Source organism: Macrobrachium rosenbergii, chromosome 5, assembly GCF_040412425.1.
Source record: "Macrobrachium rosenbergii isolate ZJJX-2024 chromosome 5, ASM4041242v1, whole genome shotgun sequence".
NCBI classification, from domain to species: domain Eukaryota; kingdom Metazoa; phylum Arthropoda; class Malacostraca; order Decapoda; family Palaemonidae; genus Macrobrachium; species Macrobrachium rosenbergii.
The window spans coordinates 46,061,494-46,086,493 of NC_089745.1; the positions used below are offsets into that span (position 1 = coordinate 46,061,494).

General features: G+C 35.9%; 1 protein-coding gene across 6 annotated transcripts in view; it reads right to left on the reverse strand.

Moving 5' to 3' along the window:
• LOC136838739 (anoctamin-4) overlaps window positions 1-25,000 on the reverse strand; it is a 228,983-nt gene that overhangs the window by 135,485 nt on the left and 68,498 nt on the right. For 3 of the 6 annotated variants that reach the window (XM_067104191.1, XM_067104189.1, XM_067104187.1), the window contains exons 5-6: window positions 2,262-2,426; window positions 8-106 (exon numbers count right to left, since the gene is read on the reverse strand). In XM_067104191.1, coding sequence (XP_066960292.1) covers window positions 8-106; window positions 2,262-2,426 — 264 coding nt within the window. Of the gene's footprint in view, window positions 1-7; window positions 107-2,261; window positions 2,524-25,000 lie in introns of those variants that run through there. The other 3 variants (XM_067104188.1, XM_067104186.1, XM_067104185.1) reach the window with 1 other exon arrangement.

Here is a 25,000-nt window from a genome sequence, read left to right on the forward strand (position 1 = left end):
AGCTTACCTTAATTGGCTTTTTGAGCTTCATGATTTCAGCATAACGAACAAGTAAATCCCAAGGAGCATGGATTTTCACAAAATATGTCATACCATTCTGGGATTGCTAAAGACAAAAAAGAAAAATGGCAATTCTTAGCAATTTGCAAAATATTGTATTAATTTTGATTTTACAGAAATACAGTATAACTGCATACAGGGTATAGACCATTAGGCATATATCTCAATGGATAATATAGAATAATTCAGCACACTAAATACAATAGTTAATATCCACTGTCTAATGTGAATGAGTCAAATACCAATTTCTAATATAAACACTGTACAAGAAGAGTAGTCACCACCAGAAAATACAAATTTTCAAAGTATAGAACCTGGAGCCTTTTAATGTAGGAGTAATGTATTCCTTTGTGTAAGGAGTACTGTTATATTCCTTAGTGTACGGGATAAGGAGAGTTTAACACTGCACTCAAAAAGTTGGAAGAGGTGCCACAGCTACCAAAATGGGTAAGGAGAGATGCCTAAGCACCAAAATGGGGTAAGGGAGGTACTACAGGACATACATGGTCTAAGGAGAGGAACCACATCCCCAAATGGTTGTTATAGGTGTCTGAAAATATGCTTATGCAAGACCCAAATGTAAAATAAATAAATAAAGCCCTAGCAGCAAAAAATGATGTGTCTTTTCAACAACATATGACAAGATTCTGCAAAGGATACTTATGAATCCATATATCCTATGATGCAATGGCAGAAACACTCTAGTTCTGGTAACTCCACCTCAAGTTACCAAACATTATTAACTTTTAAAAAATTGACAAAAAGTTGAGTACTTATTCACTATAAGCAAGGCCCAAAGGTAATACTGTACAGCACTATAATTTAATTTTTCACCAACAGCAAACAAGTATATAACACCAATGGTCAAATTACTATTACTTTGACATTTTCTCATTATGCAAAGTTCTCTGTGACCTCTTTCAAAGCCACTGTTAACCTCCTTAGGAAGAAAAATGCACAAGCCAGAAAAAGGTGTTTGCACAATCATTTGGTAAAGTTCCCAGATATTACTCAGTTCCACAAGCGATCCAGAGTGAAGGCTGCTCAGATATCAAGCAGAATAAGCCGGATCTGTAAAAAGTTATGCATTGTTAAACCCCGAGTGATTTGATGGCCTTGTGAGCATCAGTGAAGGTTCTTACAAAGGCAAAACATTGTGCATGTGATTTGTCTAAGCCTCCATTCAAGAGAATTTTTCCGAAGATGCACTACATGGAGAAATGACGGCATTACTTTCTCACGGAACGAACCCAACTAAGCACACACAAATAGACTACTAAACCATATGGTAAGAAATATGTTAAGTATATGTAACACTGGAAGGTTAAGTTATTTTTGAGAAGATTGGTTATGATGCAACCCTCCAAATACCACTTCCACACCTTTAAACAGTGGTCAAAGAGGTCCAGGAGGAACAAAGCATCACCTGCCACATAGGGCCCGAGTCATAAATTAGGTTAGGTTACACAATAGTGTTGTCATTAAAGGTTTTCTTTTCTTTAATACTGTACCACAACGCAACATTTGAGTTTTCATGGTGTGCTCTCAAGTCTCCTTAATAAGCTTAATACGAAAATCATACCAAAATCTTCTGCAAATTTACTCTTACCGAGATATGTAACTTTTCTCGTTTGATTTAACCTTCATTCAGATGGGGCTGGTAATAAACATGGACCTTATTATTTATTGTGATTATCAGAGTAACTTTTTCACGTTTGTCTTTTATCGTCAGTGTCACGTACACCATATATTCATCCGTTCTTTTCTTCGTTTTTAGCACTTTTAACCATTCCTGTTGATGGACTTCACCGTTTTTTTTCCACTCGCTCAAAGGCACCGGCTTGTAAGTTTACTCACATAATTGTCAAATAATAGGTAAACATAAACTAGAGGTTTCCATCCGCTGAGAGGTCGGCGAGAAATTTACGTTATCACAGTATTTCCCAAGAAAATTATATGTACAGAAGCTAACAAAATTTTACCTACACAGCAAATTCTAAAAATTATGAATACCCTATAGCCTAGTCCAAGTTGGGTGGTATGGGCCTAGGTTAGTCGCACAACCTACTTTGCAATCATAATAGTCACACAATATACAAGAAAACTACTTTTTCTTCTACCTATAACAATAAGCTGCAGTCACTATATCGTCAAGTTTAAAGTCTTAAGTTATACTAAACAATTAATCGTCAATTACTTACAGATTTGTCCTCGATTTCCAGCTCCAGCCCTTCATCTCTGAGGTTTTCTTCATATATGCGTCTCCTCTCCTCCTTTTCCGGATCGTCCTCTTCTTTGTAGGCCAATATAAAGTCTATTTTCCTCTTATTGTCCCGGAAGAACATAGTTTCTACCGTCTTCCTCACCTGGTGATAGGGAATCATTATGAGACAGAGAAAATGAGGGTCGAAAACCGGTGATAGGTGGAAAAGAGGAAGGCGAAAGCATAACATGTCAGGAGGGTTATGGTTCCCAGCGTACTATAAGCTCTGGTCCCAGTGCACAGTGGGCCAGAACATAATTTTTTCGACAAAATTATTTTTTACTTTCACATCCAATCATTATCTATCATTTTCGTTTGTAAACGCTGTATTTACATGAATATTCAATAATTTGAGTGATATGTTTACCCAGTTTCTGTGTAGGCTATTTTAGATCAAATATAGTTAGAACTATACAGTAGGCTATAACCATTAAATAAGAGTATTTCTATCAAATGCTACATCTTTAAAGCTTTTTACAATATAATTCATTTTAATGAACGTAAAGAATAACATTTTGGCTATACTATTCTACTGTAGTAATATGAAAATAGAAATAAAAGCATTTAATTCTTTTCAAAAATCTAAAATAACAAGGAACTTTAACTCGCATTATGACTACATGATACAAATCAAAGAGTATTTTGGACGGTTAAATTTTTGCTTTCCTCAGGTCGATCAGTTTTTGCAGGTCTGTCTACTTTTCTTAGGGAACTTATCAGGGGATCAGATGAACAAAGTAATCTTCTCATTAAATCTTCATTTATCTTTATTCGTGATGTTTTCCTTGTGAAAGATTCCCTAAACTTCTTGAATTCTTTATTCTCTGCTTCTTGTGCCTCCTCAGATAATATGCCAATTGGAAATTGAAGTTGCGTATCACTGGAGCACAATGAATTAATAATGATGCAAGCTTTGGGGTGTGTAGTACCTGTTATATTTCTGTATATAAAATTTGGCAGTGTTCAAGTAAAACTTTTCAAATTTATCTGCATCGATATCAAGGCCAGATGACAATGTTGATAAAATCTCATAAAGTTTATAAACAAAGGACTCATTGAGGCCAGTAATTTCGGATGCAATTTCTGCATTTATGAAAAACTTGCAAGCAATATTTCCATCATTAGATGTACCAAAACCAGATGGTTTTGGCATATCAGTTACTAAACCTACTTCATCACGAAACTTTTTTGAATCAATTTCTTCCTCTTATTTGCTGACTCTTTTTCTTCAGAAGTACAGTACGTGCTTGCCATTTCAGTATATCAATATTGTAAGATATATGTAGGTAGCATTCCATGCAACCAATCCATGCATGAAGGGTAGACAAACAATGATTCAATGATTCTTGACTTAAAAGACGGGTTTTCACTTCTTTGATGTTATTTAGGATTTCAGGAGGCTCCACATGTAGAACAAAAAAAGTATATCTTAGTTTAACAGACCACTGAGCTGATTAACAGCTCTCCTAGGGCTGGCCCGAAGGATTAGATTTACTTTTACGTGGCTAAGAACCAATTGGTTACCTAGCAACGGGACCTACAGCTTACTGTGGAATCCGAACCACATTATAGCGAGAAATGAATTTCTATCACCAGAAACAAATTCCTCTTGTTCTTCACTGGCCGGTCGGAGATTCGAACTCTCAACCAACAGAGTGGTAGCTGAGAACGGAACCTGCTCATCCAGCGAGGAACTCACATATAGAACAACACTGCATCGAATTTGTAACTGTTAAAGTGCTGTTCCACTTTTCCATCAATCATGGTTAAACTTACACTGTGGTGAACTAATAACTCATCGGATATTTCTGTAGGTCGTAAGTTTGAAGTACAATTCTCTATGAACTGTTCTTCATCAACTAACTCTTGTCTAGTTTCTTTCGAAAACTTGAATCCAATTGGTCGACAGAAGAGTAGTGATGATGGTTTTGTGTTTTTCCAAGTGACAACCTTGTTTTCAGGATTCAGTAAAGTTGCATTTAGTTCAAGAGGAACCATGCTTGTTATAAAAAGACTATTTTCTGCCACAAGATTTCTTTCAACATTAGCCAAGAGACTTTGCTTGTGAATACTGTGTCCCGACGTTCCATCAAAACTAACTTTCCACTCCAGGTATAACTTATCAACTGCCAAGTTTTCGAGCTTTTCAAAACAGGCGATTTTCATAATTCTTTTAACTGTGTGATCAATCAAAGCCTGGAAATCTATTTCTACATTATAATCTGAAATTCTCCATTCAGAAGCTGGTGTTGGCAAGCACGCTTCTTTCGCTTCCCGGATTAAATTTTAGGTTGGATAAAGTTTGCTATTTCTTTCAGTAGCTCCAGACCTTACGAGTTGGTAACATTTCTTGTTTAGTGAACAGTCAACCTGCGCCAGTGCTTCTTCGGGAGAGTATTCATTTTTGTTACCAAAAGTTTTTTCAATGATATATTTGAAAGTTGTTCAGCTAAATTTCTGTACCCTATTGTTTTTAAAGCCTTAAATGTAGCCCCAAACCCATTGAAAACACCATGTATTAAGAAGATGAAGTACTCATTGGCAACTCATAGCAACCCAACCCCCTCCAACTTTTTAGGCTGGGATTTGCCCCAGACCCATTGAAAACACCATGTCTTAAGAAGATGAGGTACTCGCTGGCAATTTACGGCGTTCGTTACCCAGAATCGTTGGTTGAATGGCATCACGATAGGGGAGGTAGCGCTTTGGTTATTATTGCCCACAAAAGCTCGAAGTGCAAATTGGTGCAAAGAAAACAAGTATTTTCACTTTCTACACAAGTTCTGGTAAAATAAAACCCATAATAGATATGAAGCAAATACAAGCGAAAAAATTGCCGCATAGCCTATTTGTTTTTGTGAACTCAAAAATATTGGAAGTACTTTTGTATATATCAATATAACATGGATTAATTGTATGTTATACACAGTATTTGAAATGTTTAGTCACAGACACAACACTTTTTGAAACTCTTTTATAAACTAATGAAATAATGACATGATATCACAGATACTACATGCACACAAATCTGATATTGACTAATCACTGCATATTGGGAGAGAATGTAGCCTACTTAGCCGATTACGTCTAAAAACCATAGCATCATTTAATCCCGTACTCCCTAAATATATAATAATATAATATAATATACGGTTCCTTTTCTAAAAATTATTCAAATTTACGTTTTTCATATAATTTTGATAAAACTAAACAATAATTTTTTTTTGGTTTTTGTCCACCTCCTAGCCCACTGTGCAGTACCAGGAAAGTAATTTCCAACAGCTGGCTGTCACAAGAATAATTGTTTTCCACAGAAACACCTTTGCCCGTCTGTCTGTCTGCTTATACACACACACACACACACACACACACACACACACATATATATATATATATATATATATATATATATATATATATATATATATATATATATATATATATATATATATATAAGGAAAGGTAAATTCAACAGCTGGCTGTCACAAGAATAACTGTATTCCACAGGAACACCTTAGCCTATCTGACTGCATATATATATATATATATATATATATATATATATATATATATATATATATATCAATAAAATTTTATCACATCACCGTGATTCATATACAAGCATTAAGCTACAAACGTCCTTTAATATCAATTCGCTCTACTCGGAAATAATATATTTTCATATATGTTACCGAAGGGAATTTTAGTTGATAATAAGTTCGTCGTCCCGTGGGCTTGAACCAACGAAGGACAAGAACTCAAGACTACAGTGACGCCTTAACCGTAGCCACCGAGATTCTCGGTGGCTACGCCTTAACCCACAAGGCCAACAAGTGAGGCATAAGTTGTTACCGACCCTCACCTACAAATCACCGTCGAACTTGGGTATTTGTATTTAGAATCGGTATCAACCCACCTCTGCCATGCTAACCATGTAGTGCGTTTGTCGCACGTAGCCATATTATGAATGAAATTTTATCACATCACCGTGATTCATATACAAGCATTAAGCTACAAACGTCCTTTAATATCCAATTCGCTCTACCTCAGAAATAATATATTTTTTCATATATGTTACCATAGTTCGACGGGGATTTGTAGGTGAGGGTCGGTAACAACTTATACCTCACTTGTTGGCCTTGTGGGTCAAGGCGTCACTGTAGTCCTGAGTTCTTGTCCTTTGTTGGTTCGAGCCCACAGGACGACGAACTTATTATCAACTAAAAAATTCCCCTTCGGTAACATATATGAAAATATATTATTTTCGAGGTAGAGCGAATTGGATATTAAAGGATGTTTGTAGCTTAATGCTTGTATATGAATCACGTTGATGTTATAAAATTTCATTCATAATATGGCTACGTGCGACAAACGCACTACATGGCTAGCATGGCAGAGGTGGGTTGATACCAATTCTAAATACAAATACCCGAGTTCGACGGTGACTTGTAGGTGAGGGTTGGTAACAACTTATACCTCACTTGTTGGCCTTGTGGGTTAAGGTGTCACTGTAGTCCTGAGTTCTTGTCCTTCGTTGGTTCGAGCCCACGGGACGACGAACTTATTATCAACTAAAAAATTCCCCTTCGGTAACATGAAAATATATTATTTCCGAGGTAGAGCAAATTGGATATTAAAGGACGTTTGTAGCTTAATGCTTGTACATGAATCACGGTGATGTGATAAAATTTCATTCATAATATGGCTACATGCGACAAACGCACTACATGGTTAGCATGGCAGAGGTGGGTTGATACTGATTCTAAATACAAATACCCGAGTTCAACGGTGATTTGTAGGTGAGGGTCGGTAACAAATTATACCTCACTTGTTGGCCTTGTGGGTTAAGGTGTCACTGTAGACCTGAGTACTTGTCCTTCGTTGGTTCTAGCCCACGGGACGACGAACTTATTATCAACTAAAAAATTCCCCTTTGGTAACATATCTGAAAATATATTATTTCCGAGGTAGAGTAAATTGGATATTAAAGGACGTTTGTAGCTTAATGGTTTGTATATGAATCACGGTGTTGTGATAAAATTTCATTCATAATATGGCTACGTGCGACAAACGCACTACATGGTTAGCATGGCAGAGGTGGGTTGATACCGATTCTAATTACAAATACCCGAGTTCGACGGTGATTTGTAGGTGAGGGTCGGTACAACTTATACCTCACTTGTTGGCGTTGTGGGTTAAGGCATCACTGTAGTCCTGAGTTTTTGTCCTTCGTTGGTTCGAGCCCACAGGACGACGAACTTATTATCAACTAAAAAATTCCCCTTCGGTAACATATATGAAAATATATTATTCCCGAGGTAGAGCAAATTGGATATTAAAGGACGTTTGTAGCTTAATGCTTGTATATGAATCACGGTGATGTGATAAAATTTCATTCATAATATGGCTACGTGCGACAAACGCACTACATGGTTAGCATGGCAGAGGTGGGTTGATACCGATTCTAAATACAAATACCCGAGTTCGACGGTGATTTGTAGGTGAGGGTCGGTAACAACTTATACCTCACTTGTTGGCCTTGTGGGTTAAGGCGTCACTGTAGTCCTGAGTTCTTGTCCTTCGTTGGTTCGAGCCCACGGGACGACGAACTTTAATTTCCAATTTCCAATTCCCTCTACCTCGAAAATAATACATTTTCATATATGTTACCCGAAGGGGAATTTTTCAGTCGATAATAAGTTCGTTGTCTCGTGCGCTCGAACCACGGAAGACAAGCACTCAGGACTACAGTGACGCGCATTAAGCAACGCAGCCACCTATTATCAACTAAAAAAACTCTCCTTCGGGTAACATTTATGAAAATATATTATTTCAAGGTAGAGCGAATTAGATATTAAAGGACGTTTGTAGCTTAAATGCTATATATATATATATATATATATATATATATATATATATATATATATATATATATATATATATATATATATATATATATATATAGTCTTTCCCTTGACAACCAAATACTCAGTGCCACATGTATACCCCAACTGATGAATCGTGGACTGAGCCCCCTGTATATAAAGCTACAGCATAACAGAAACAAGATCTTACAAAAAAAAGAACATATAACACCCGTGATACGTACGAAGATGTATTTTTATTCTTGTGTATACGAAAATATGCAAAAAAAAAAAAATGCCCAACAGAGAGGGACTAAGCCTATTATAGTGTAAATAAACAACATTTCTGCACATAAAAAGTATTTACATAGGTCGTATAAAACCAAAAACAGGAATAAAAAAATATACGAAATATCACTGCTCAAGAATTATAAAAGCAATTAAAAAAAACAATGGCACAATCCTTAAAACCGCTTTTCAGATTGGAAGGAAAACTTTAGTCATTACTTAGAGGGTCAATGTTTCCAGAATGCCCAACGGCTGTAGTCATGATTCAAGAGAGGCTTTTTAGGTCTTAGAACTAAAACGTTTCTAACACTGGCAGATCGTAAATCAACTGAGCGATCTTGTAAACGTCCTCAAAACTCCAAAAACTCAGGTACAGTCTATTCGTTATGCATGACGGCATTGCATTCATGTTACTGCTCATCTTAGCTTTCTTTAAGTATAACCCTCAATATTTCATCAATTGTAACTGTGATATTCTTCATAGTAGCCCCAGGCACTAGCGGATCCCCGGGGGGGGGGGGTGTTGCACCTCCTCCATGAAAAATAATGATACAACAATAATACTGAAGATTTAGATAACATAAATGAGAAAAATAAAAAATAAAATATCTAATATAAAATTAATAATAATATACACACCACACACAAACACACACACACACACACACACACACACACACACACACACATATATATATATATATATATATATATATATATATATATATATATATATATATATATATATATATACAATGAAAATTAGTGGCCCCCATGAAATTTTTCTGGATCCGCTAGTGGCCTTAGGGATACCTACCAAATAATTTTACATTCTGAATTATGACTTCATGACCGAAAGCGTAGTAAAAGATTTTTTTTTAGCACAAACAAATCCCTTTTATTCCTCTCAACCATCTGCCTGAGAGGAAAAATTAAGTTTGTTGTCCACAGTCTTTACTAGAGACTTGATATCTGTTACTCATTCAAGTCTTACTAACGAATTTTAGAGCATACAACACAAAGTTTCCTTTTGTTCCTACAGGTTTATTATTAGCGGGTCACAAAAGCAAATCATACATTAGTGACTCCAACTTCCAACACTGGCAAGGTCAATAATGATGCTAATTAATGAGGGGCCCCAACACGGAGCCCTGTGGAACTCCTGAAATGATCGGTACCAGTGACCATAGTACTGTACTGTAGTTGTAAAATAAGATAACTCACAATCAACCAAGTGATCAGTCTCACATAAGACTTACGTTTGTTAAGGTTTAATACCTACAGTTTTCTGTTGGTCAAGTATGAAGACAAGGCCGGCTTATTTATATTTCTAAGTACAAAAATAAATAAATCATTTCTACCAACGTTCAAACATCTTAACGCAGATGACTGACTTCAGCTATTTCTTTTCATCCACTTCAGCGAAGTATCTACAAAGAGAGCTCCCAAAGCAATGCCATTTTGCAGTATTTCTTATCAAGGGTGGGGGGGGGAGGGATTTACAATAATAAGTGTTTTGCCTAATCAAGCACCGGCAACATTACAAAACTCTAGCTATAATGTGTCTTTCTTTCCTGAAATATGGGACTCTGTACTGTTGAAAGTCTGATTTCAAGAGGTGAGACCTCTCTCCAACATCATGGACAAGGTTGATGCTGAAAGTAACTGAACAAAGCTCACGAAAGCTTTAACACGAACTTATACTTATACGTCTATGTAAACATTTTTTTTATTTAAAATATGTTCTAAATATCACATATTTAATATTTTCCTTGATTTGATCGAGACTTGGTGATGTACGCATCATGGGCTTGGCAAGTGACAGGTAGCCTACTGAATATAGTCCTGAATGTAGAGTTTAGGCAAAAGGCCAAGCACTGGGACCTATGAGTCATTCAGAGCTGGAAAGGAAACTGAGAGTAGGTACGTCTGAAAGGTGTAACAGGAGGAAAACCTCGCAGTTGCACTATGAAATATTTGTTAAGAGAGGGTGGATAGCGAGATGGAGAAAGATATGAATGGAGGTACAATAAAAGGAATGAAAGAGGTTGCAGCTAGGGGCCGAAGGGATGCTGCAGAAAACCTTTAGTAATGCCTACAGTACACCGCATGAGGTGCACTGACGACACTAACCCCCTACGGGGTGGTAGCCTACGTGGTAAATTCTGTCGGTAAAATGCTAAAAATTGACAACATTTTTCTTCTTTGTTGGTGGAATCTGACGACTTAGGATATTACAAACTGAACGAAACGTTCAATTATCTACGAAAAATCTGAAAATTTGTCGTTCAAAAATTAATGATTGGCCTCTAGGTTTTACTGAGCAACTGAGTTTGAGGCACAATACGGCGCCTTATAAACAATGCTGACAAAATACAAAAGCACTGTAAGCCATATACCTCTAGAACCCCATATATATATATATATATATATATATATATATATATATATATATATATATATATATATATATATATACATATATATATGTATATATATAAATATATATACATACATATACATATATATATATATATATATATATAGAGAGAGAGAGAGAGAGAGAGAGAGAGAGAGAGAGAGAGAGACTGACGATGTTCACAGAATACCAGGAGCACTGAGAGTATCAAGAGTTTAAAAAAAAACTGGAGACTTATTTTCTGGGTGTTAGGACAATGTGGATTTGGCAATTATAGTATGGAATACGACGCATGGCTACCAAAATGTCCCTGAACTATTGTGGTACAGTACAAATAAAACTGCGGGTCTTGCAGAGCGCCTCCGGTGGAGTGGGACCGTCAAAAAAGACGCCCGTAACTGTAGTAATGACGAGCACTTAGTCTTCTTCTTCTTTCGACCTTATTAGTCCCACTGTATAGCAGGGTCGGCCGCTCGAGTCAACTTTCTCCATCTATTTCTACTCCTTGCATCTTCTTCCCCCAGTCCCACCTCAGCCATATCCCTCTTCACCACATCCATCCATCTGACGAGCATTTAGTCTTCTATCCCAAATCACGTTAGATTACCCGGGAAGATTTTGAAATATTAACGTCAGGACAAGGACAAGAAGTATTGGGAAAGACACTTTAGGCTTTCTGATATCCAGAAAGAACTTTTCAGAGGAAGCTTTAAAGATGCGACGAGAATTCCTTCGGCTCAGGATTAGGATTGCAGTTGACTGTCATACGGACGTTTCCTTAGTGTAGGTAAATTTAAGGACGTTTCCTTAACACAAGTAAATTTGAATTGCGGACACGTGATCAATGATATTTCCGTGCACAAACAATCACAAGCAAATGTTAACAGAATCCCAGTGTAAAACAAATGCAAAGATATATTTGTGACAACTTACTTGTAAAATTCCGAAGCACCCGTTTGATGAAGGAAGTTAAAAATGGATACCACTCAAATCCTTCCTAGTAACAAAAACTTGGTGTCCAACCACTACCAAGAAGAGTGGCGTGTCATTAATTAGTCTACTATTTGCCATGTAAGCGCCCTTTCCCATAATAAATTCATCATGTGGGCAAATGACGAGTTGCGTAAAACACGCTCCTAGAATAAGGCGCCTATCGATCGTATTAGGAATATTCAAACACAGTGTCAGGGGAAAATAATAATTTGTCACAAGCCTTCCAATACAGGTATATGGTCTAACGGATGTATTGATTCGTCATTTGTTAAGGCGACGTCGGAGAAACGCCGGCTGACGCAATGGCTTTCTTCAGCTGAGAATGGATAGTGTAACGTACAGTATTCGTACATAAGTTTTATTTCTTTTACTATAACATTATATAAAACACACAAACATTATATATATATATATATATATATATATATATATATATGTGTGTGTGTGTGTGTGTGTGTGTGTGTATACAGTATATATATAGTATACTATACTTAAGCCGTTTTCTCCCAAGAGCCATTTAAATCTCCGTGGAGAAGTTGGTTCCAGAGGGAGCATACCCTCGGATTCTCAGTAATCTTTGGAGAAAGGCTGTTAGTACCACGCCTTTCCGAATCCAGTCTGAGACTTCCTACAGTTGTCTAACCACCCGGTACTAACTCAATTTATTTTTCAGATAAAAGACCTAAAGACATCCTTCCCTTTTCTCCGTGGGATTGATCATAATACAAATGAATGAAAACCGAATATAAGCCTATGGGCAAGAGTCCATTTTCTTTTTTAAAATAATATTGACAGAAAATGGCATGGAAGCAGAGTAACAAGGGAGGGGGTAGGTGACCCAGTTGCCTAATGAACACCCAGAGGTGGACGTTAACAAACTCGGTTATTTATTCATGAAGTGATATACGTTACACTAACGCTATAATGATGAAGTTTGAGGTGATATATGCTGTTAGCATAATTTTCTGGGTAATGCACTGAGCTGAATAATACAAACATGCGACCTTTCTAATTTATATTCTGCTTGTAGATCTATTTTCACTTCTACGCTAAGGTATACTTTTTTTTTTCACTTCTACATTTTTTAGAGAGAGAGAGAGAGAACTAACGATTCAAAATCATCATTATCAAACCACTTTATTAATACCATCGTATACCTAAGGAGTGTTCTATAATGGAACACTACATCGCAATTAACAAATTCGACCAGCTATGCAGCATTATATTAGGAGTGGGCTATTACTACAACCAGTACCTTCGAACGGCTAGGGAGCGTTAAATTAGGAACAAGACCCACAGAGCGAGACTATCCTTAAGACTTAATTAGAAAAAGGCTGTCGTCACGTTCATAGGAATGAAAATATCGTCTGCTCAGATTGCAAATCAGCCCTTCGAACCTAAATTTCGACTAAGCACTGAGGACAGACTAAACAACAGTAATTTCTAATTATTATTATTATTATTATTATTATTATTATTATTATTATTATTATTATTATTATTATTATTATTATTATTATTATTTAACATGATGACATACTTATATCGTGGACTCAACTCATTTTACCCTCGCAAAGGGAAGTAAGTAAATACTGGTTGAGATAAAGTTAGTATATTTTAAATAGCACCAAGCCAAAATTCGTAAGCTGTTCTTATCTGCATACAATTCGTTAATGAACGCCACTTGTGTAAAGCACGGTTTACATGCTACGATAAATTGTAGCGATTTATTGTAATGAAAAGGTTGTTACAATTTGTCGTTACGTGTAAAACAGGAGATCGCTACAATAAATCGCTACGATCTCCTGTTTACACGTAACGACAAATTGTAACAACCTTTTCATTACAATAAATCGCTACAATTTATCGTAGCGTGTAAACCGTGCTTAAAGTTCAGGCCTACTAAGTACAATGTATGAAGGTCGTGCCTTTGAAATAAAATATACTTTTTTCTATACGACTTCCATCAATTTCACACACATTTAACTGGATTATAACTCATTACTAATTTTTTTAACTACATTAACGAAGATATTAATGGCAAGCTTGAACTATATGAAAAATAGGGAATAAATGTGATACTCCTTAACTCATTAGAAATGAAAAAAGTCTACAAACCGTCTTAAAAGGTAATGAAATAAATATCTCGGTAATTTTGTTAATAACATTTGATTTCACTGCTAATAATAATAATAATAATAATAATAATAATAATAACAATAATAATAATAATAATCATTCATATTATTATTAATAATCAATATTTTTTAGTGAATATCCTACTCCTAGATGGGGTCCCCTCAGTGCTACACGGAAATTCATTAATACATCCAGCTTTGGAACAGATCTTCATATTGATATATGTGGTTCTGATAAGGAATTAAGATTTCTCCTCCAACTTACAAAGTGTGTTTTGCATTTGTATATTTTGTACTTATTTATTTACTAGCTGACTAACCCGGTGCTGCCCAGGAAAACTCAGAATGACAACCGATAAACTCTCTCTCTCTCTCCCTTTCCTGTTAAAATGGTTGCTTCAATTAATTACCCAATATTTTTGACATTTTATATTTCACCCCTTCTCACCCCCCATTCCTATCGGGGCTGAACTTGGACTTAAAGGGCATCGGGAGTGTCACTATTCATCTCAGCGACCTCGAAAACTATGGATTAGACACTAATATCTGTCATTTTTGAAATTTTATTTGGGCAGCAAGAGTGTCACTATTCATCTCAACGACCTCAAAAACTATGGATTAGACACTAATATCTGTCATTTTTGACATTTTATTTGGGCATTGAGTGTGTCACTATTCATCTCAATGACCTCGAAAACTATGGATTAGACACTAATATCTGTCATTTTCAGTTATTTTTACATGTGACCCCTTCCCATCCCCACCCCCTTTAGTGCCAGTGATGCTCTACCCCAACAGTATTCTTTTCCAGATAGTAAGTCATATGTATACCAAGTCTGGTTGAAATTGCTCAATGCATTTCAGAGTTATGCTAGAACATAAACACATACATACATACATAAATCCATTTATATATATATATATATATATATATATATATATATATATATATATATATATATATATATATTTGTGCACTTGAAGGGTTTGTAATCTGCAATCACTACATAATGTATTTTGTACCGTAATCATATGAAAAAATGGCACTAAGATGGAGGGGAGAATGAAAATACCTTTTGACTTTAATGAATTCTTAACTATTAGTGTCCCTGTTTTTACTCTTTATTTTAACTTTAACCCTGATGATAATTATTGTAAGAGTAAGACGTGATGTGAAAGTATGGGGTGGCGAAGGGAAGTTTAAGAAAGGACTCCAGAGGTTTCCAACCCCTACCTTGTCCTAAGTCCAGGTCCTCACACCTTCTGAACATTTTTGTTGACTTAAACCTTTGCTGACAGTCACTACTTTGTTCTGGTGTAAAATTTATCAGTTGTAAATATACTTTATCGCTATACTCTTTTCCTATGCTTAGTTTTCTCCTGTCTTTATCGCCTAGTTTTATTTTGGTTTCTGAAGATTATGTTTAATTATTCGATGTATTATTCGATGTACACACACACACACACACACACACACATATATATATATATATATATATATATATATATATATATATATATATATATATATATATAATTACTATAATCTATGACCTTTCCAAATAACCAGTAAGGGAATGATAAAAATGACCGAAAACTTTGAGACACCCAAATGATCTACGTCTCATACTTGATCATTTTCAACTTCCCGTTGAAGTAATCTAAAAAAATATGTTTTATTCTGCCTCTGGAAAATAAAATATTTTGCAAAACATGTTTTCCTTAAACGTCAGAAACTTTTCAGAGCAAAGGAGCTTTACGTCCATTAAGATTAGGGAAGAAATCGGGCAAAAATAAATAGACTCTTTCTCTCTCTCTCTCTCTCTCTCTCTCTCTCTCTCTCTCTCTCTCTCCACTCGAATTTGTTAATTTCGTATTCAGGAGGCAATTGCACAAGACTTATTTTCACGTGGAACCTATTAAACAAACAATTCCGCGCTGTTATGTTATAAATCGCCATACCCTAACGGGATGATACGTTGTAATTAGAGGTGAAGATAATGATGGCAAATTCTGAGTTATGAATTGGCTAAGCCAATACAACTGATTACAGAGAGAGAGAGAGAGAGAGAGAGAGAGAGAGAGAGAGAGAGAGAGAGAGAGAGCCTTATGACCGGTTTTACCGGTGGTGGCCATGGATGAATGAATTATGAAGTTGAAGCAATTACGCCTAGCACTGAAGGGGCACTTTCAGCCATTCAGCGCCTAAGACAGTGGAAAGGAAAATTAGAGCGGTTGGACAGCCAGATAAAGAGAGCCGTAAAATAAGTGAGACGAAGTACAAGGATCTAAATGTGGAACTGGGAGAAAACTCCACAGATGCACTAAGAAGTAATAGTTAGAGAGGCTGGACATCAAGGTGAAAGAGATCAGAAACGGAGGCCAATCAAATGCTTAAAATTGGATGCAGGTAGAGGCCCTTCAGAGGCTGTGACCACCCTTTATTGCCGCATACAGTGCGCTACGTGCGCTACACTGACGACACTAACCCCTATGGAATCCCGATGGGGTGGGAGTTACCCCGTCGATGCCCACCTGGCCTTGTTATATGTTGGTATACATTCTATGAAACACTGTTCACTCTCATGTGTTATGTATTTCTCTCTCTCTCTCTCTCTCTCTCTCTCTCTCTCTCTCTCTCTGCCCCCATCGCAGATGCAACTCATACCAGTCGACTCATAACCAAGTACAAAATTCACTGCTAAGGTCAACGAGGTACACAGGGTTTATCAGTAAATGCGCCAATATCGTTGCTTCCTCGTCCTGGGACTGAACACGAGTCTACTCGGTTATGAGCCGACGATACCTATTGAACTAAGAAGCTACAGAGAGATACTAGCATCATGCCCTTCGCCACCCTGGCTGAGATCCTGTTACAGCCAGCTAACTACCAGGTCACATGCTCTGGTCGGGTATATAGAGGAACAGAATGGACCTAAAAAACAGAACTATGACCCTCTCGCTAGTGAGAGAAGAACCCTAACCACTAGACTACGAGATCCCAGAATTATACTTATAGAAATAAGGACGTCCTCCAAGATTATAGCTCTCCTACTCCAAAGTCGTCGACCATAATCGTTGCAACGCCAGAAACCATAAACAAATTCCAATGTGAAAATGATGTTTTGAATCACATAAACAAATTAAATTCTACTAATGAAACTGATGGGATGTTTTGATTATATTTGTCCTTCGAACCTCTTCTCTTTCTCTCTCTCTCTCTCTCTCTCTCTCTCTCTCATATATATATATATATATATATATATATATATATATATATATATATATATATATATATATATATATATATATATATATATATATATATATATATATATATATATATATATATGTATATATATATTTATATATATAATATATAAATGCGTAAATATATATATATATATATATATATATATATATATATATATATATATATATATATATATATATATATATATATATATATATATATATATATATATATATATATATATATATATATATATATATATACAAAAATGTTACACTTTATAGGTGAGTTCACTAGTATCGTCTCATTTTTCACACAACAGCACCAACAGGTGCGACAAAAACAAATAATAATGGTAATACGGATCATTATTATTACTACTGTACATGTTATCCGTAAGAGTAAATTGCCTCTATAGTATTATTACCATTCTCATTCATCTTTTACCAACAATATCGCTAATTTATATCGATTCTACAAAACTGAAGCATGTTTCTTTGACGTCGCTTAACTTTTTTTTCTAAGAGCAAGGGCGAAAAGGACTGACAACGCAAAATGCCGTTTTCTAACCCAGGTCGAAAAAGAGAAAGACAAAGTAAAACACTGGAAGGAGTCTGGTCTTAAACCACGAAAAGTATGCCTCACTTTAGCCCTGAATATGAGCGCAAGTAGCTTTCGTGGTTATCCAAAATAAGTAGATACGGCGCGTTACGTCAATACCAGATGAAGATTTATCGCAGTTTGAAGGCAAAACCTCCAGCCACGCATTCCATACGGCGGACCTTGTAAATCTGACCGATTCGTTTATACACACTGGCGTTGCAAAACAACTCGTAAATATCTGAGTTACTGAAGAAAGTGCTGGCACCAATTCAGTTTTGTTTCTTATCAGCTCACAGTGATTTACATAATAAAAAATTATATTTTTAATTTCTGTTCGTTAAGACCTATTAAGAAAATATAATTCTTGATTTCCTTCTGCAATTAGATCTTGACATCGCTGATATTCATGCTGAGTCTATCAATAGGCGAAAAATATACGGATCTCCCACCTAATCACTCGGCTAATTACCAACGAGAAAACGCACAGGAATGTTTGTAACATACTCTCGAACATGTTGGGAAGCCTCGGAAATATTTTTATAAATATTTTGATCTATATCACAAAAATATACTGAGATTGTCTTCATGCATCTTCAGTAAATATTCCGATTACTAATACTCACAGCGTTTCCCTTTTTATTTTCCATAGTAATTTTCTGTGTATAATCAACATTTAGCCTCATAGATCATTGCTAACCCTTTGTCGCTGGTTGTTATTACAGAATATAAACTTGAGCTTTGTTTTTCGTGGGTTTTAAATTTTAATATCGGTTAACTTCGTTATTTTTATGACGTTCATAATTTAAACGATCTCTTTCTCAAAACTTACGAGGGAAGAATCAAGCATCATTAAGTTCGCTGCATATAAATTGTTCCAAGTCAGTATCTGTTGAAATCATTGGGCATCTCATCACAGTTTATACTGAAAATGCAACATTAGTGCTTTAGGCAATGTAAACATTCACTTGCAGAAGTTTACATCAATACTTGAACTACAGGAAAGAAAGTGTCTACTTACTAAAGGACAGCAAAAATTCAATGGCCCTCTTCAATTTACCGTGACGACACGACATCAAGAAAAAGCCCTTGAGAGTCACTGCTTGCTGACAAAGGAAGTTCAGTCGCGACTTGTTTTATCGCTGCAGCAATTTGCAAATTGGCTCTTACCCTAATAAATTATGCATGGCATTTACCAGTTAATTATTCTTTACCTCAAAAGCGTTATATCTTTCAAGTCAGGTTTACTTAACGAGAGGGAAAAATATGATAAGTATGATTGCACATCCTTCTTGTCATTTGCACATTCATATTTACTCCCTTGATTATACGTATGTATGTATGTATGTATGTATGTATGTATGTATGTATGTATGTATGTATGTATGTATGTATGTATTATATATATATATATATATATATATAATTATATATACATGTATATACTTAAGTTTTGTCATCTTAACCCTTTCGGATTACGAAGAACAAACATTAAGATTCCCCTGACTTCGGGAAACTCCGGGAGGGCCCTTATGTCATACCTGGGCCACTGGATTCGTCAGATAAGCCTAGGAAAACTCGAATTCTAGAAAACAGTGGATTTACCTAGGCCCAAGGTTGGGCTCTTCCGGAGCTCTTCTTGAAGCCATGGGAATCCTCATTGGAATCCAACAGGGTTAGGGATGAAGAAAAATGCAGTAATAATTTCAAGAGATTTTTCTCAGGTACAAATTCTTTACTTAGGAATTTCAAGCATATCGAAGCTGAAATCCAATTATTCCAACTGCAAGCCAACTGTAAACCTATGTACGGCTTAAATCTAAAGAACGACGATGTCATCTTCGGTCACTAAAAAATGGTAAAAATCCCCACGCCGTTTATTCAATTATCTGACAAACATGAATAAAACTGCCCTTTTGACAATTTTATTCAGTATGCCCACTGCTTCTGTAAACGATGCTGAAGACGGAAGGTGGAACCTTCGTTGTGTGCCAACAGAAACAGCCATAGTTGGCTGTTTCTGTGGAAGTACCCAAATTGAAGGTCCTGTCACCCGCAGTAACTAATGAGCAAAGATTTAACAAAGATGGAAAATGATGGAAAGGAATGAAATTTTGATGATGCAAGACAGTGCTGATTATCAACACTAATATTTACAAGGTAAACCATAAACATGCATGCATATATATATATATATATATATATATATATATATATATATATATATATATATATATATATATATATATATATATATATAATATATATATATATATATATATATATATATATATATATATATATATATATATGTATATATATGTAGATATATATAAAATACATATATACATATGTGTGTATGTATGTATGTATATCGATAGTCGTTTGATCAGCCAAGTTAAGAACCGGTGAGCCTGACCATTACCCTGAAAAAGACCACCCATGAAAGCCAGATGCCATCGATACATACGCCCCTTCAACATCCGTGGGATAGGGTTTGCGGCCAGCAACCTCATCCCAGAAAATACTTGCAATGATGAAACTGGAAAGGTAGCAAATTCTGGGACCACACACCCAAAGGGGAAAAACCGATTAGATGAAAATACACAATATATATATATATATACATATATATATATATATATATATATATATATATATATATATATATATATATATATATATAATTTTGTCAGTAATCCACAAATGACTTTCTATACTCTCTTATAATGAGCCGCAAATAGCCCTTGATATTAAATTCTTCACTTTGGAAATACCATACACCCAAAGGGATTTAAAAATGATTAATGTATTTGCCCTGTCCATGATTCGAACCTATGCCTTTTGGTGATGATACAGAGCTTGACAGTTGATATTTCCGCTATATACACACACCCACACATATGTATATATGTGTGTGTTTGTGTGTGCATGGATTTATATATTATAAATATATATATATACACATACATTTTATATATATATATATATATATATATATATATATATATATATATATATATATATATAGTGAAAATATTAGCTGTCAAACTGTATCATCACCACATGGCATAGGTTCGAATCATGGACAGGGTAAATAAATTTATTGTATATAATTCCCTCTATTTATATATTGTGTGTATATATATATATATATATATATATATATATATATATATATATATATATATATATATATATATATATATTAAGATGCCTAGGCACTAGCACACGACTTGTTCTGAGCACAACTAAAGCTTTCAATGACAGGAATAGTATACAGTACCCTTCGTTGACGTAAGTGATCTTGTGGGCAGTGGTGGTTCCCGGGGCGAAGAGACTCCGAAAAGACGACAGCGGTGCGATTCGGGCAAAGTTCATCAGGCTTCTCTCGGTGATGAAACTCGGCCTCCTAATTCTCCTCTTGGTGACCTCCATGATTTCGGCAACGATGTCGTGGAATCTGACCCGCCGTCGCCGACGAATCCTGTCGATATATTCTTGACTACCATCCATGTTGCAGGGGGTTTCCCCAGTCGCTCATCACAGCAGGACGCCGTTTACAAAGTCTTCTTGTTGCACAGAAGTAGTAAATGGTCTGTGATGTCGCGTGGAAATCGTCCCGGAATGGTTATAAGTACCTACATGTCGACATTCAGTACACGAAGGAAAATTGCGAAGGGAGAAAAATCTGAAGTCGCGTAAACGCCCGCCCAGACGACGTGCCCTCCGAGTACAGAACTGTCAGAGCGCGTCCTGAAATCGACCTGCTTGGCCGGCAGCGGATCCAACACTACTTGGCACTGTGAGTTGGCAGGGCTTTGTTGCGACTCACCCTCATTCGCCCTCACCTATTGGTCCCCGTAATACGTGGGCAGATTTCCACTGCCTTAGTACCTAGACACAGAGAGCCACGCCTTTGCCGTGGGTATCAATAACTTCATCATAAAAGAGAATATTAATGAGCACAATCTTGGATTGCCTTCCACGATAAGGGTCTCGTATTGTTTTGTGTTCGACATTTAATCAATCTGAGACGAAAAATGGCTTATTTAAGTGGGGGAATATTGAAACCAGATTTTCTAAGGATAACATGATCAAGCCTTTTCTTTCTGTAGTGCTGGTACGACAGTGAATTATAATTTCATAACTATGAGAGGCTCAATAAAGTATTTCGCAACAGCATTAGATACGCTTAGTATAATCAGGGGAGCCTGCTTCGATTTGTTAAAGGAATACCGACGAAACTACGAAATGTGTCCAGTTATGAAGATCGAGGTTATCGACCACCCTGTTGCCTAGTTCTGACGGGGAAAAGCAATTAGGTAAAATTCTTGCTTTTAGTGGTTACTTTTACCTTACTGCAGGGTACATTTACTACTTGCACAAGCAGTTTATACTTATCCCTTTTACCAAGGCTCCTGATTATTCATGCGTGCGTGCGTCACAGGCAGACTGAGGCTGAACATCGGACCTAAAACAAAGAAGTTGACAACGCACAAACGGTTTTCGCAGAATCTATAAAAATGGTTTATAGATATTCTGCGTTCTTCTGATGGCCAGGAACATGATACAACCCTGTGGGTGATGTGTCTTCCAACAAGAGTTGAATGACTTGGACAATTCACTTGTCAAGTTGCGGAGTGGAGAGGAAAGGTGTGCAATTTCCGACTCAGAGTGCGACAACAGAATTATTTTCAATATCAACGGGAGTAGAACTATTAAGACTCTGAGCTTTTAAGAAAAACAGTTCTTAAACTACTACGCTAAAATGAATGGTGGGCAGATCTGGTGGTATAGAAAGCTATACTCAAAAAGTAAGCCCCTTCTCAAGTTCTTATGTTGAAATACATAATATGAAGAGCCGCCAGCACACCAAGCAGTTCTTAAGCTATCACGCCGAGGTAATTGGTCTGTAGATCTGGCAGAAGAGTAGGCAATATCCAGGGTATTACGAGAGTTATTACGTTGGAACACAAGGTATGTAGATGGCAATGCACAGGCTAAGCCAGTTCTCCAGGATATAATTACCGATACTGCTACCATCGAGTGAACATAAGTGAGGAAATACGCAAGGTTTCAAAAAGAAAATAAAACTAATCTCTGAAATTGTGTTGTCATATCACTGAATAAAAAGCATTCGTTTCATTTATTATGATAACGCATTAAACAGATCAGCAATACAACCCTAGAAAAGTTTAAAGGTTAATGTCGTACATCTCATATCAGTTATGAATTATCAACACCCGGCCAGACACTATTGGTTCTTGGCTAGGTAGCCTTCAGTTATCTATTCAACACAACAATACTTGTACCTACCAACAATAAAAAACTGGAATATTCAATCTGAAGGTGAATTGAATTCATAAGAAAGAAATACATATTTTATATAAGGGGATCGAACCACGACAGCATTATACTGCAGAGCAGGATCACTTGGCTGAATCAGCGGTCAAGTTAACAGCGTTTTATATTGGCTGGACCAATCAAAACTTTGTTGTTCTGGTGATGGAAGAATTAAATTTGCATGTCTGTTTAGAAGCAATAGAAAAAACTTCAGTACTTGCGAGTGTTTCAAAAGAGCTTAGTTGAGTATTACACCCGTTTAAAAACAACTGACTTGAAAATTGAAGGTTGATAAAAAAAAACACAGGAATATTCATGGCTGTTTTCTTAAAACAGACCTGAGTACTCATGAATGTTTAAAAACAACAGGCTTGGGTATTCATGGGTGCTTATAAAATACTGACTTGAAAATCCATGGCTGTTTAAAGACAAAACATGAGTTTTCATAGCTGTTTAAATACAACAGACTTGATTTTCACAGCTGTTTAAAATACAGCTGATTTGAGTTTTATTTAGAAGCAACATACTTGAGAATTCATGTTCTGAACATTCAAGGCTGTTTATAAACAAATGACCTGAGTATTCAGGGCTGTATAGAAAAAGACCTGAGTGGTTACGTTTGTTAGAAACAACAAAAATAAATATTCACCTCTAATTAGATACACACTTGAGTATGCTGGTCTGTTTAAAAACAAAAGACTGGAGTATTCACCCCTGTTTAGAAACAACTGACCAGAGTATTCGCTGCTGTTTAGAAACAATAGACTTGGGCATTTGTATCTCTTTCAAAGCAAAAGACGTGAGAATTCAGGGTTGTATAGAAATGGTCCTTAGTATTCACTTGCTTGGACACAACCGACTTCTGTATTTGTTTCTATTCAGGAACAACAGACAAGTGTGAATTCAAGCCTGTTTAGAAACAGAATACTTGAGTATTCATGCCTGTTTAGAAGCAACAGAAATATGTATTCTCATGTGCTTAGATACAAATAAGAATTCGCTGCTTTTTAGAAACATAAGACTTCAGCACAAGGTTGACCGTTCACATCTGTTTAGAAAAAACAGACTTGAGTATTCAAATCTACTGAGAAATAAAAGATCTAAGCGTCACGTCTGTTAAGAGACAACAGACTTAAGCATTCGTGACAGTTTAGAAACAACAGACTTGGCTATTCTCTTGTTTAGAAACATCAGACCCGAGTATTCATGTCTGTCGAAAACTACAGAAATAAGTATTTCCGTCTGTTTAGAAACAAACGACGAGTATCTTGAGTATTCAGAGGTGTTTAGAAACAGACGTGAGTATTCACTTGTTTAGGAACATCTGGAATAAGTATTCCCGTCTGTTTGGAAACAACTGAATAAGTATTCATGATTGTTTAGAGCAACAGAAATAAGTATTCACGTCTTTTTTGAAGCAGCAGTAAGTATTCACTGCCGTTTAGAAATAACAGAAATAAGTATTTATGGGTGTTTTGAAACAGAAATAAGTATTCACTGCCGTTTAGAAATAACAGAAATAAGTATCTGTGTGTGTTTAGAAACAGAAATAAGTATTCACTGCCGTTTAGAAACAGCAGAAATAAGTATTCATGTGTTTTGAAACCCAAATAAGTATTCACTGCTGTTTAAAAACAACAGAAATAAGTATTCACGTCTGTTTTGAAACAGAAATAAGTATTCACGTCTGTTTAGAAACAACAGAAATAAGTATTCACGTCTGTTTTGGAACAGAAATAAGTATTCACGTCTGTTTAGAAACAGCAGGAATAAGTA